This window comes from Meles meles, chromosome 10 (assembly GCF_922984935.1).
Source record: "Meles meles chromosome 10, mMelMel3.1 paternal haplotype, whole genome shotgun sequence".
Taxonomy (NCBI): Eukaryota; Metazoa; Chordata; class Mammalia; order Carnivora; family Mustelidae; genus Meles; species Meles meles.
The window spans coordinates 33,515,662-33,530,716 of record NC_060075.1 but is presented as its reverse complement, the minus strand read 5'-3'; the positions used below and the strand labels follow the sequence as shown (position 1 = coordinate 33,530,716).

Sequence of the window (15,055 nt, the reverse complement as noted above, 5' to 3'; positions counted from 1 at the left end):
ACACAATGGGGATTGTTGAAGGGGTTAAATGAGATCATACAGAGCTTGGAACAGTGCCTGGCATAGAGTAAACCCTCAATATATGCGAGTTATCATTAATGTCAAGAGTTCCCTTCAGCGACCCATTTGGCTTGTCTTTCTAAATATTAACACAATAAATATAAATGGCATCAGAACGTGAGGGGGCAGAGGCCACGTGATCCCTCCACGAAAGCCACATGCAGGGGCCTCCAGAGAGTTAGCAATAAGCCGGGAAAAGGAAAGGCAGGCGCGTCCGTGGCCCGCGCGATTTCCCGCCGCGCCCGCGTCCCGGGCGGCGGGCGGGCTCCGGGGGCGCCCGGGCCACGGCGGCGGCGGCGGCGCGGCGGCGCGAGCGGCGCCTCCGGGCCGGTGAATCATCCCGGCAGACACCGAGAGCCGCGGCAGCAGAGAGCAGCGCTGAAAAATGGCTGAAGCGGGCACGGGCTTTCTGGAGCAGCTCAAGTCCTGCATAGTTTGGTCTTGGACTTATCTCTGGACCGTGTGGTTCTTCATCGTGCTCTTCCTGGTCTACATCCTGCGGGTGCCCTTGAAAATCAACGACAACTTGAGCACAGGTAAGGCCGGGGACACGGAGCCCGCCGCGCTCGCCCCTCCCCCGCCCCGGAAAGTTAGTGCAACTCGCGCGGGGCCGCGGCTGGCGGGGGCGGGAGGCCGGGCGCGCGCTCGGGGACGCGCCTGGGCCCGCGCACTGGACGCCCGCGGCCACCCGCCGAGGACGTGGCGCCTCAGGTGGCGGAGCTGGGCTGCGGGGTCCGCGGGCCGCGTGGGGGCGGCCGGCGGCCTTCTCGGCCCCGCCGCCCCGAGACCCCGCGGAGGTGGAGCCGCGCCGCGCACACGCCGTGAGGCGGGCCCGGCAGGCGGCTACGGCACCGCGGCCCGATGGGGCCGCCCTGCCGGGGGCCGGTCGCCGGACGAAGAAGGGCAGGCGTCGGGAGCGAGAGAATTCTGGCCGACTCCCCAACGGGTGTCGGAGCGTGGACCCCGAGGTTCTCAGAGTTAGACCGTGCCCTTCCTCACACCCTGTGGGCCGGGGCTGCCGAACATCCTAAGTGTAGTCAGACCAGGCGTCTCTCCTCCGTTGGCGGCACTTGGCCGGCTGAGGGCGCCTCGGTGTCAGGGCTGCCCCGGGGTGCCCGGCGCTGAAGCCCCTCAGCCGGGGCCGAGTCCGCCTGTCCCGGCGGCGCCTCGGGGGCTCGTATCTGAGCCCCTGCGGCTGCGAGGGGAACGGCGTCGCTCGGATTTCCATGGGCCGAGGGCCACCTTGTTAGGGGTATGGATGACGTGTCGGGTGACCAAACGGAATGTCAGAGGGACAAAAGGAGAGACGGGAAATCGAATTCGTGATGGTTTTCAAGGATCTTTACCCTTCCCTCCACCCTCTCCGCGCCCGCAGTAGGCTCTGGTAACTAGCCTTACCCCGCGTCTTTGATAAAGCTCCGCGGGCTAAGAAGGGAACCCCGCATGTCTCCTCCTTAACGGTCGTAAGTGCAGAAGGTAATTAGCCCAGGATCTTAATAAACTGGCAGCTAGCCGACCGACTCATTAAAAACAGCCGCGAAGAAAATCCACACCAACCGTAACCCTCCGGAGACAATTGAGAAACATAAAGTAAATTTTGAAGGAAGGGTTTACAGCTCTTCTTTGAAGTCTGGAAGTAGTTGTGGGACTCAAGTCAGATCGTTTTTTTAATTTGTAATTTTTAAGGTTCACAGTACTTTCGAGGAAAATCCTTACCGTCCCGAATAGGTGTGTAATGTATATATTCCATCTGGCGTGTGATTTACCCAGTCTGGGAGTCCAGGTCTGGTAATGCGTTGTCCTGTGTGGTGTTAACTGCACTAAAATACTTTTTTAGAACACGTGAGATAATATGCTCATTTTGTTAGATACTGTACCTTTAAATTCTAAACTTTGGGTATCTTGATTACTCTTGAACTTCTGTTCATATTTACATTTGTTTCTTGGTGTCCCTGGGAGACAGGATTCTGCACCCTAGAATCCTGCCATTTTAATAGGTGTTGCTCAGACCTTGGGTTTAGTCATCTCAAAGACCATGGCTTTCTGGCTGTTTTTCTTTGAAAGTGGCTTGATTGTCATGGTACTGTCTTCCTTGGTTTAGGCAAATATATCTCCAAGATACCCCTAGTCCCAAAGCCCTGTGGTTTTAAGAAGTCATTTGAATATACGTGGTAAGGGAATCCTGTAGTTATTGATAAGCAGGTTTGATTTTTTTTTTCTCCTTAAAAATTTGCTGTAGGATATTTAAAAATGGGAATGTTTCTCATTTAATACACATTCAGAATTTCTATTCTGGAATACACATTTGTGTACAACATTTTTTAAAAGTGGGTTAAATAATCATCCGTGTGTGTATATGTGTGCATGTGCCCATGAGTGCCACTTACCAATGCTCTGTGCTGAACAAGCAAGAAGCAGAAGACCTACTGGGAAACCATGTAGTTTTTAAGGAAGAAAATACTGTAGTTGGATGTTCTCCCTGCAACTTTAAATCTGGCATATCTCACAAATCCCTTTGTTAATTAGTATAGGATTGTTGCTTATTTGGGTTTATAAGAGGTAGAAAATACGAAGATGTACAAACCATCAGGGCTGGATTTCATTAGGTATAGTATGGAGGGAGTCTGAGGCTGTTTACCTTAGTGATGCTGGGCTTCTGTTTTCAGTGTGGTTTTATGCACATTTTAGTCATAAAGGAAGGTAAAAGGAGAAGTGTAGAGACAACTACCTCTTTACTATTTTTTGTGAGAATGTGGGGGAAATGGGGACTTTGGACCCTCTCCTGGTGGAACTTGTCCTTCCAGGGTGATGTAAGTGGATTCTAATGGGACTAATATTTGCTGTTCCTAAGCCCTGTGGTGCTTGCTCTTCCTGTGGCAGTGAACGCGAGCGTCCCTGAAAAGGTAACTGAGTCTAGTGCTGCTTTTAAGGAGCTTCAGGTAGTACAGGTCTCCTTACTTAGGGAAGGTGAGGACACCGGCACAGATTGGTGGGGCAGCCAGGAGCCCAGGGCTTCCATGACGCAGGCCCAACTCTGGACTTTGTAAGGTTGTGGAATCTGCTAAAAATGTTCCAGAGTTGTTTTGGATATCTGTTTGACATGTTCTCAATAGCTTGGTTACTTATGACCACTTTGGTATTTCTAACCTCATTTGATCTAATTTTTGGTAAGTGTGTTTTGTTCAATTTGCTTTTTTAAAAAAAATTTCTTGAATGTCTCCTACGCATAGGATGTTGTCACAGGTGGTATGATGGAAAAGATATACAGGTTTGTAAAACTCAGGCTATAAACTCAGGTTTATCACATGGGAACAACTTCTCATAATGCAAAGTGGAGCAGGGCAAGGCAATTGGAGCTTCCCTTGAACTGAACTCGGAGGGTGAAAAGAATTCCATGGTTCTGAGTTGGGGATGCAGAAAGTGGTCCTCCCAAACAAAGTCACAAAAATTGGAAGTTCAGGTTAGATTCAGAGAACTATGAATCATGTGGAATTTAAAACAATAAAAGAAAAAGACTGTAATGAACAAGGATACCTTTGCCACTAATGTATTATGTATAATTTTACAAAATATCTTTAAGGGTCTTTTCATGGTTGTCCGACCTGCTCACTCCTACCATCTGGGTTTACTTGACCTTCACTGCATTGAGCCTGTACCATTTAAGGATAAAGTTCTGAGTATTCTATTAGACCACATAGGGAAAACGTCACATATGCAACTAGCTCTTGCAATGAAAAATGAATTTTAAGAAAGACGAGGGAGAAAACAAACATATTAGAAATAGCACACCGGTTAGCTTTGATAATTGATTTTTTGATCTCTGCCCTTGAGTTGGTTAGGAGAATGTTATAATAGTCCTATGATTTAATGAAAATAGAATGAGCTTTTAAAATGATTCTTATTTATTTATTACTATTTTTTAGAAGATTTAATTTATTTACTTGAAAGAGAGTGAGAGAGAATCCAGAGGGAGAGGGAGAAGCAGACTCCCTGCTGAGCAGGAAGCCCATTGTGATTTGGAGCTTGACACCAGGACCTCAAGATCATGATCTGAGCCAAAGACAGATGCTTAACCAATTAAGCCACTGTGGTACCCCTTAACATGATTTTTTAAAACCCCAAATTATATTATTGTTTGTTTGTTTTCAAGGGAATTAATATCCCAAAATAATGCTTTTCCAAAAGGGCAGAAAGTTAATCGTGGATAGGAGCAGCCATGCAGGATATTATTCAAGAAAAATAGTAGAATAGATTGGTCTTTAAAAATTTTGACAACAGCTTACTTTATACTGTAGTGTCGATAGCACTTTCTCATCTGCTCTATGTTCTAAGATTTTTGGATGCTGAATTTAAAACACTTAGTGTGTTGACATCTTTTCTTAAAATGTGCACCTTTGCAACTCTTGCACTGGGCAGCTTAAGTGATTTTCCATTTCTTTTTCTGTTTCCTGAAAAGCAAGTTTTCAAAGATCTTTGAAATCCTACTTAATTCCTTCTAGAAAACAAATGTAATAGTCTGAACTATGCCTAAGTTTGTTTGTATTACAAAACTTTTTTGTGTTAAGATGGTAAATACAGATGCAAAACTCATATTGCTGAACTGAGTTCATATATAAATATCATTTAGGTGTAGCTCAGTTTTGAGTATTTTCATATTGGAAATTGTTGCTCTACATTTAATTAATACTCTGTATTTCTTATCTCAAGGGCCTGGTGGCAATTTAGGTCTTTCGCCCCTGCTATGCCTATTGTTTAGTATGTTCTCCTCATCTTTAAATCCTACCCATCTTTCAAGGACCAACTTGCCTGCCGCCTGCTGCCTGCTGATCCTTTCAGCTGAAAGTTCTGTTTCCTCTGCTTTTAAAAAAAAATTAAATTTGTTTTTATTTTTTAAAGACTTTATTTCTATTTGACAGAGAGAGACACAGTGAGAGAAGGAACACAAGTAATGGGGAGTGGGAGAGGGAGAAGCAGGCTTCCTGCTGAGCAGGGAGCCCAATGGGGGACTTGATCCCAGGACCCCAAGATCATGACCTGAGCCAAAGGCAGACACTTAATGACTAAGCCATCCAGGCGCCCCTCCTCTACTTTTTACAGTGTGGTATCTGAGAGGCATGTTGGCAGATTTTACTTTGCGTGAATTATTGTTGCTACTCTAGTTCTTTGTTTTCCAGTGTAGTTTCTTACACATAGCAGTAGTTCCTTACCATTCACTAGATGAGTGAATCTCCAACTTGTGGCATATCGGGTGAGTTGGGATAGGAACAATGAAATTGATCAAGCATATTAGTGGGCATGTGCCTTACTTAAATTTTCAGCTTTAAATTTTTATTTAAAAAAATTTTTTTTTTTTTTTTAAATTTGACAGAGAGAGATCACAAGTAGACAGAGAGGCAGGCAGAGAGAGAGAGAGGGAAGCAAGCTCGCCGCTGAGCAGAGAGCCCGATGCGGGACTCGATCCCCGAACCCTGAGATCATAACCTGAGCCGAAGGCAGCGGCTTAACCCACTGAGCCACCCAGGCACCCCAAATTTTCAGCTTTAGATGGAGGTCAGAAACTGACATAAAACCTTTAATTCTGTGATGGGTCATATGCATGTAATTCATGGTGTTCTAGTTCGTGAACACATAAAAGGAAAATTTTCTAATTAATGTCAGCTTTAAGTTTAGGATATATCCCAGATATTTTAGTTGCCCTTACTTATTTTTGGAGACACTTCTCTCAGCCATTAATGAAGCAATGTAAATGATACTTTTTCCCTAGGCCCTCAGTTACTGTACATGTGAAGTGGTAGTTTTACATTCTTTAAGATTCTCTCTAGCTCTAGGATTCTGTTTCAGTGTCTTGGGATACATTTCATTGAGTGCAGAGTGTAGAAATAAGCAAATAGGTGGGCTTAATATATGTGAATATATATACTTAGTGAATATAATTTTTTTCCAGTTTGTACTTGAATTCCTGCTGGATGCGACTTCAGATACTATGTGACTTCTGCCAGTGGTTTTCCTTCTCACTGAAATAAAATCCAGATCTTTTCCCCTGGCTTACACAGTTTGATGATCTGACCCATTCCTACTCCTCCAATCTGAACTTCTACCATTCTTTCTTGAGGTTATTATCTTCCAAGACATTTTGTTCTTTATTATTTGTTCTTTTATTATTATTATATCTATTATTATATCTATATCTATATAATATCTACTATTATATCTATATTAATATATATATTAATATCTATTATTATTATTATTATTTATTATTTGTTCTTTATTATTCTTTTTTTTAAATTTTTTTTAAAAATTTATTTATTTGACAGAGAGAGAGATCACAAGTAGGCAGAGAGGCAGGCAGAGAGAGAGGAGGAAGCAGGCTCCCTGCAGAGCAGAGAGCCCGATGTGGGGCTCGATCCCAGGACCCTGAGATCATGACCTGAGCCAAAGGCAGCGGCTTAATCCACTGAGCCACCCAGGCGCTCCACGTTCTTTATTATTCTTAAAGATATATTTATTTGAAAGAGAGGGAGGGCACAGATGTGCACCAGCTGAGGGGGTGGGCAGGGCATGGAGCCCCATGCGGCTCATCTGACTCATCTCATGACCCTGAGGTCATGACCTGTGTGGAAATCAAGCGTTGGATGCCCAACCAACTGAGCCACTGAGGTACCCTGTTCTTTCTTATTCTTAAATATACCTCGCTTGTTCCTGCCTTACAGCTTTACTAGCTGTGTGCTCCACCCAGAATGTTTTCCCACTTGATTTTTGCGCAGTAGTCTTACTAGTCACATCTCTGCTTAAATTAGCTTCCTTTGAGAGGTTTTCGCTGATGACCCAATCTAAAGTGACTATCCAGTTACTGTAATATCACCAGATTTGAATTCTCTGCACAGCATTTAGCACTGTTTGATGTAGTTCTTTCTTGTTTATTTATTGATGCATTCTCATAGTTGTATCCCATGTACTGTAAGCTCTGTGGGAGTAGGGGTCTTGTTTTGTCTTACTGTATATCTCCAGGATCTTGAACAGTGACTGTTCGGGCCTAGTGCTTAGTATATATTTGCTGAATGAATGAAAAACTATCTCAGTTGGTTGTGGTGACTCAGCAGTAACACTCTTCTTTAGGAAATAATTTTGGAATCCATAATTTCTTATGAGATTGAGAATTGTGTTCACTGACTCTAAGTTATAAAGACTACCTGAAATATTTACTGCTGTCCCCAAATATTTATATGTTTTGATCCTTTCTTTAGGGGTAGAATATAAGGAATATAAAGAATATATTGTAAAGTAAATGTAATATAAAGGATGTTAAGAGTAAAAAATTAATTATATTTTGTGTAGTATAACCTGGAACTTCAAACATAGGATTTACGTTAGGTACCTCATATCACCTGTAAGGAAGGAGCTTAAGATTCTACTAACATGGAAAAAGTTATATATAACTTGTATATAAGGAGGGACAGGATAGAACAAAGATTTGGTTGGCAAATTTTCATAGCACTGTTGTCAGACATTATGAAACTTAACACACAGAAGTATAATTTGAAATGATTGGAAAAACTTAAGCACAGTTTTCAGTTCATATATTTGCATAGTCCCTCTACTAATGATAGAAACATTTCTAAGTTTATATGAGAAGCCAGAGTGAAATAGTTTTGGCATTTAAGAAATTTGTTTAATTGCCAACTTTATTGTAATGTTTCTTTCTCTGTAAAGTACTTCATATCTGCTGAAAGAAAAAAATACCAGCTATGATGAGGTGAAAGAAGCATTGAATTTAGAAGATTTGAGTTCAAATCCCAGTTTGCCATCTGCTGGGTAGCGTTGGACAAATTACTTTGGAAGACTTTTTTCTCATTTATAAGATGAGGACAGTAATCTCCGTTTCTTAGATTTATTTTGAACTTTAAATGAAATAACCTTTAGCACTGAGCCCTGAGCATTGCACATAAGTAATATTAGCAACCATATATTGTATATCTAGTTGTCTCGTCCATTTCACTGACTCTGAAATGTGTTCATTTGTTAATTCATTCATCCACTGGTTTTTTAATTCATTCATTTGGAGAAGAGAGACAGACACCTGGAGATTGAAGTTGTATTATTCCTGTCAGTTATGATTTGGACCTACATTCTCATGTCAGGTATATTCCTCCCAGTTTCCTCCCTTGTTTTCTGTGCTGAAAAATTATCATCCTCTGATACATTGTCTTGTTTGCCTGGTATATTTTGCTCCCTATGAACAAGAGCCGTGCATGGTACAGTCACATCTTAAAAATAGGATTGAATGTAAATCTGTTGATTCGAACTAGGAAGGGATGAGGAATCAACCCTTAATTGAGTTCTTACATGAGCCTAGCACTGTACTGCTTGCTTTGTCATTGGTTGTTAGGCTCCCTGGGGTCCATGGAAGTCTGTGTATATCCCACATAAACAACTACATGGCTCATACTCTCTTTGTACATGTAGAATAAAAACTGTCAAGATAAAATGACTACAGTTATGATACCAGTTGTCCAATTAAAGGAAACAGTTAAAGGTGAACACATTCAAGAATGTATTTTGATGGGAGAACAGCCTAATTTATGAGTGAAGATGAGAACTGGGTAGAGACCTTTGGATGGGACTGTTCCCTTAGAATACTCAGAAGAACTTGAGAGCAAGGGTTATGATATTTTTTTAACTTTGTATTTCCATCATTTGCTCATCACTCAGTGATGATACATGAAAAGGTAAATGAGGGAGTATTTTTAAGGCTTTCCAAGATTAATGACACTAGTGGTGCTTTTCTTCTTTCACTTCACCACCTAAGGTTTTTCTTTCCCTTGGTTCAGAGGGCTATTGCTAATACTTACCATTCAAGGCTGGGCTTATTTGGCTCATAACCGAAACTCAGCGAGATAGGATTTTTCTGAGGCAACTGGGGCAAAAGCTTGAAGACAAGGGAGGAAAAAGAATGTTCTTGTGATTCAGAGGAGGTGTTTGTCCAAGGTGAACTAATGGAAAAATTCAGAACTGGAAAACACTAAGGGGGAAAACAGACAGAGGTGTAAATGTGACTAGTCAGTTGGGTCAGGAGGCTCAATAATTATCTAAATGTGGGGCTGGAATGGGATTGACAGAAAGTGTGGAACTCGACAAATAGCAGAACTTAAGGAGTGTTTATACTTGCTGAATAGACTATAGGCAGCACAACTTTGGGCATTCTCTGAATATTGCTATGGTTGACATCAGTTGCCTTTGACTTACCAGCCTGGTGATAGAATTGGTTCCTTGACTGGAACGCAACTTCGTATGAGATAGTAAATTGAATGAGAAAGTGTTTTGTAGACTGTAAACTGCCATTTAAATCCAATGCATTACATAGGTTGTTTCTCCAGAAGTTTATATTCTATAGACTTTCATAGTGACATGGCAAGTTAAAATATAAAATGGGATATCATTTATCCTGGAGAATCTTTCTTAAGAATATCTAAGAGTTTGGGACGCCTGGGTGGCTGGCTCAGTGGGTTAAGCTGCTGCCTTCGGCTCAGGTCATGATCCCAGGATCCTGGGGTCAAGTCCCGCATTGGGCTCCTTCCTCAGCAGGGAGCCTGCTTCTCTCTCTGCCTCTGCCTGCCACTGCCTGCTCATGCTCTCCCTCTCTCTCTCTTTCTCTGACAAATAAATAAATAAATAGAATCTTAAAAAAAAAAAAAAAAGAATATCTAAGAGTTTGACTAAACAGGGTAATGACCTACTGGATTGATTTTTTTGTTTTTGTTTTTGGGTTTGGTTTTTTTTTTTTTTTTTTTTGGTTTGTTTTTGTTTTTAAGTAGGGGCTTCTTCAACCCAGGGCTTGAACTCACAATCCTGAGATCAAGCCCCAAGCTGAGATCAGAGAATCAGACATAGCTGAATGAGCCACTCAGGCACCCTTTATTGGACTGTTTTTAACCACATAGTAGTGAACTTCTATTTGTTGTAAATATGAAACAAAATCTTCTAGCATGCTTATTGTGTTAGAGATGTCATTGTAAAGATATCTATAACAGGTTTTTATTTTCCCAGAAGAGAGAGAATATGTGATGAAATTCATTTTTGGTGTTACGGTGGAGCAGGGCAGTTGCTCGTGTGTTACTGTTACCACTCGTTCAAATATAGCAGGCATTCTTGCACTACCTACTGTGCTAAAATAGGAAACTGACAGGCTCAGTTAGCTCCAACAGTATTTCATATTAGCTGTGGCTGTGGCCGTAGGAATTACTGTTTAATTCCAGTTACTAAATCACTCAACAAAATAAGGAAACATTTATCTGAGAAAGGATTTTTTTCCTCTCCGAATTTTAGGAAATTGAAAGTGTGCTAGCTATAAGCATACTTTGTGGAGAACCCTAATTTTGTTTCTTAAATTTTTTTTCAAGATTTTATTTATTTGTCAGAGAGAGAGGATGAGAGGGCAGGGTTTATAAACTGAGGGAAAGGCAAGGAGGGAGAAGCCGGCTCCCAGCTAAGCAGGGAGCCTGATGTAGGACTGGAACCCAGGACCCTGTGATTGTCACCTGAGCTGAAGGCAGGTGCTTAACCACCCAGGTGCCCCTGTTTCTTAAACTGACTTACAAATCTAATAAAGGATCTTAGTTAAGGTCAGTCTTTTTGAAAATTTGAGCAAGTCTGTAGAGGACTTTGAAGAAATCTCTTAGGTCACTGAGAAGGACTGTTTGTTTTGTTTTGTTGAAAAAAAGCTTAATAATTTAAAACAACACAAATAGTTGAAACTCTCTGAGGCATAAAAGTCTTTAAAAAGGAAGTGGCTCTTCAGGCAGTTTGGATCTGTATTTATGTGTGATCTACAGTTAGAGGATTTTTTTGTTTTGTTACAAAATTAATTGTAATACCAATATAAAGTGTTATTTGATTAGTACTAGGTAATAGTAGAATGCTTTCAGTTCTCTCTGTTAAGCTCTTCTAGTTTCTTTCTTTTGGGAATGAGAGAATGAAATTAACCTTTTTACCAAATTGATCTTTTTCATTTATTTGCTATGTACTATTTATCAAGCATTAATAATAGAATTAATAAAATAATGCTCTTGGGTGTTTATTACACTCACTTGACTCAATTGGTGTCCTTTCCAGGATATACATTCATATTCCTCTGGTGTCCCATAATCAGAACTGGTGTGATCTGGTTTTGTACTTTTCCCTCCAGCTTTGATGGAGAGGGAAGGGAAGTCCTATCCTCTATCACTGATACCTTTTATTTAAAATAAAATAAAACAAAACAAACAAAACAAATAATACTTTTCTCAGTTCAGGCTTAGAGTACTTGAAATTATGGTTTAGAGAGACAAGTTTTTCTTAGTTTATTTGGCTCTTTTAACAAAGAGAATGTTTTATTTATTTATTTTTTAAAGATTTTATTTATTTATTTGACAGCTAGAGATCACAAGTAGGGAGAGAGGCAGGCAGAGAGAGAGAGAGAGAGAGGAGGAAGCAGGCTCCCTGCCAAGCAGAGAGCCCGATAGCGGGGCTCGATCCCAGGACCCTGGGATCATGACCTGAGCGAAAGGCAGAGGCTTTAACCCACTGAGCCACCCAGGCGCCCCAACAAAGAGAATGTTTTAAATTGCACCCTTACATTTGTGAGATGAAGTGTGAGATGCTGAATTATAATTTTTAAATATTAGAAAGTTTATTCTCAAATTTTTTCTCTTAACTGGAAGTTGTATATGTGTTATTATTATTCAGTAAAAGTTTGAAAATGTAATATAAAAAAAAAATCTAATGGTAAATCTAATCTGTTAGAGAAAGTCACTATCCTAAGAATAAACTTTTTTTCTGTGCATTATTTGAACAGTCATTCTCAGAGGGAAAGTACAGAAGCAATGACAATTAAGTTTGAACAAAGATATGCAGACATTAATTAGTTTTGTTTGTAGAAGTATTCCTAAAAATGTTTGATTTTTACAAACAGTTTTGTTTTTGCTTACCTACAGAAAACAATGTAATAATTTCTGGTAGATTTTAAAGGACAGTCAAAGGACCTATAATTCTTAAAAATGAGCATTTTTAGGGGTGCCTGGATGGCTCAGCTGTTAAGCATCTACTTTTGGCTCAGGTCATGATCCCAGGATCCTGTGATACAACCCTACATCTGGCTCCCTGCCCAGCAGGAAGCCTGCTTCTCTTTCTCCCACTCCCCCTGCTTGTATTCCCTTTCTCTGTCAAATAAATAAATAAAATCTCTAAAAAAAAATGAGCATTTTTAGTTTTAACCATGAGAATATATGGGACCGAGAAAGCAAGTAAGATACTTAGAAAAGATAAGACAGCATTTACTATACAAATGGGGAAGAATCTAAATTCAAAGCTTGCATCAAAGCTGTCTAGCTATGAAGAGAGAAAACAGAGATTAATTATTGCTCAGTCCAAAGGGAAAACTTAAATGATATTAATAAGTGTAGTGATTAGCGGGCTTGGACTAGCCAGGGAAGCAGATTTGTGTAACAGTGGGCACAGATAAGGATTTTTCCCTAATGTGTCTTGAACGTTATGGCTACCCATTTTTTCACGTCTAACTTATTACTCTTTAGGAAATAACATGACTTAGAAGTAGAATATAAAGCCCTTTTTAATATATCTTCTATTTAGAATATTTGCAAAAACTAAAGGAGATATAAAAATATTTAGACATTAAGACAGTATTTTATTCATGGATTATACTCTGTTGCAGTCATTTATTATCTCAGTAAAACATTCTATTTCATTAAAGATATGCTATTGATATGTGAATGCTGTTAATACTTAGCTTTATAGGAATCTCACTGACTAGCCAACCAGAAGATTGAAAAGTGGGGTGGGTGTGGAGGAGTGGAAATATGACCAGGACGTGGGCCCTGTCTTCAAGATCCTTGGTGCAGAGAGGGAAAGAGAAACAGGCATACAGGCAACTGTAATCCAAAGTAAAATGTGTAGAGCAAAAAGGAGCAAACAAAAACTGAACATAAAGGATGAGAAAACTTGGAATTCATGTTGGTATTACTGAGCTGGACCTCGCTCTAGGAACCCCTACGCTAATGGAACTGCATTAACAAAGGAATGTCTTACCACTTGGTGCCTTCAGAACACTGCAAGTATGGCTGAGGGGGGGATGAAAAAGGAAAATAAGAGAATCCATTGGGGGTAAATTGGAATTCGTTGTGAGGAATTAAAATGGAAAAAGTTCTAATTACCATGTATTTTACCCATATAGAAAAGGATCGGAAATAATATAATAGGGTGGCCCACCGCCCATATTTAAACATTATTTATGTCAATATTTTGCTATAAGTATTCATATTCCTTTTTATTTCTCTTTTTACTATAAATTTTATAAACTATATTTTGTAGAACACTTTTAGATTTATAATAAAAATTATGATGTTAGTATAGAGAGTTCCTGTATGCCTCACATGCAATTTCTCCTATTACTAATATCTTACATTGGTATGGTCCATTTGTAACAATTAATGAATCATATTGATGTATTATTAGTAATCAAAGTCCATAGTTTATTCAGATTTCCCTAGTTTTTACTGAATGTCCTTTTATGGTCCAGGATTCCATCCAAGATACCATACTACAATTAGTAGTCATGTCTCTTTAGACTCCTCTTGGCTATGACAGTTTTTCATACTTTTTTGTATTCAGTGACCTTGACAATTTTGAGGAGTACTGGTTAGGTAATTTGTAGACTGTTAGTTGGGATTTGTTTGATATTTTTCTCATGATCTTTCTATGGTTATGGGTTTTGGGGAGGAAAACCACAGAGGTAAAGTGCCATGTTTATCACATATCAAGGGTACATACTATCAGTTTGATTTATCACTGTTGATGTTGACCTTGGTCACCTGGCTGAGGTAGTGTTAAGTTCGATACTGTAAAGTGCCTTCCTCAATACTGTAGTCTTAGAATCGAAATCACTTGCATAGGCCATAAAAGATTGAAGAGTTTTGCTTCCCCTTGTAGAAATAAACAAGGACCACCCAAATGAGAACAAGTAAAGGCTGTTTATTCAGTGCTTGCTATAACCACCATCACTTGCTTTTGGCAGGGACTCAAAGGCAAGCAGAGAAGTAGGAAAGCTCTGCAGTAGAAAAAGGAAAGGCTGCCAGGCACTGATTGGAGACTGCTAGCACAGAGAAGCCGAAGGGGGCTAACTAGAAGCAGAACATCCTACGTATTTGGTTTGGGAGGGCATATTTGGCTTTTTTAGGTTGATCCTAAATTAGAAGTGGGGACAAAAATTAGAGAAACTATCATTTATTGGTCAAGTCCTGACTGTTTGGCTGAAGAGTACAGAAATTGTGGTTTGGCTTTCAGGACTGGTGTTGCGGCTTCTGGATCAGAGTTCCTTTTTTTTTTTTTTTTTTAAGATTTTATTTATTTATTTGACAGACAGTGATCACAAGTAGGCAGAGAGAGAGGGGGAATCAGGCTCCCTGCTGAGCAGAGAGCCAGATGTGGGGCTCAATCCCAGGACCCTGGGTTCATGACCTGAGCCAAAGGCAAAGGCTTTAACCCACTGAGCCACCCAGGCGCCCCCAGAGTTCCATTTTTATATGTGTTCTGGTCACACTGCCTGTTTGTATATTCAATCTTTCACCCACTTTGAGGGCAGAGTATTTACACCTGTAGTTGAAATTGTTCTCATTGGGGATTTATCTGTTCTTATTCATTTATTTAATCAGTATGGACTCATGGATATTTATTTTATACTTTGGGTTATAATCCCATACTGTTTTATTTATTTTACTGCTCATATCATTGTAGTTTTGGCCACTGGGAGCTCTTTCAGATAACTCCTGTGTCCCTTTGACATCCCCCTGTCATTATGGGATTTTTTAGCACTTTTCTTTATAGTGCTATAAGATGCTCCTGGCTCATCTTGTATATTTCTTGTCCAATCTTTCTCTTTTTAAAAAATAAACTCTTATCAATACAGGGAAAGCTGCACCACATCCCTTTCCTTTCCTTTTCT

At 40.3% G+C, this 15,055-nt stretch overlaps 1 protein-coding gene across 7 annotated transcripts in view; it reads left to right on the top strand.

Moving 5' to 3' along the window:
• The first annotated feature begins 273 nt into the window (after positions 1-273).
• The window catches only part of ST7 (suppression of tumorigenicity 7), a 248,802-nt gene continuing 234,020 nt past the window's right edge, over positions 274-15,055 (top strand). For 2 of the 7 annotated variants that reach the window (XM_046021010.1, XM_046021006.1), the window contains exon 1: positions 280-596. In XM_046021010.1, coding sequence (XP_045876966.1) covers positions 446-596 — 151 coding nt within the window. In that variant the 5' untranslated portion in view covers positions 280-445. Of the gene's footprint in view, positions 597-15,055 lie in introns of all 7 variants that reach the window. The other 5 variants (XM_046021015.1, XM_046021008.1, XM_046021011.1 and 2 more) reach the window with 5 other exon arrangements.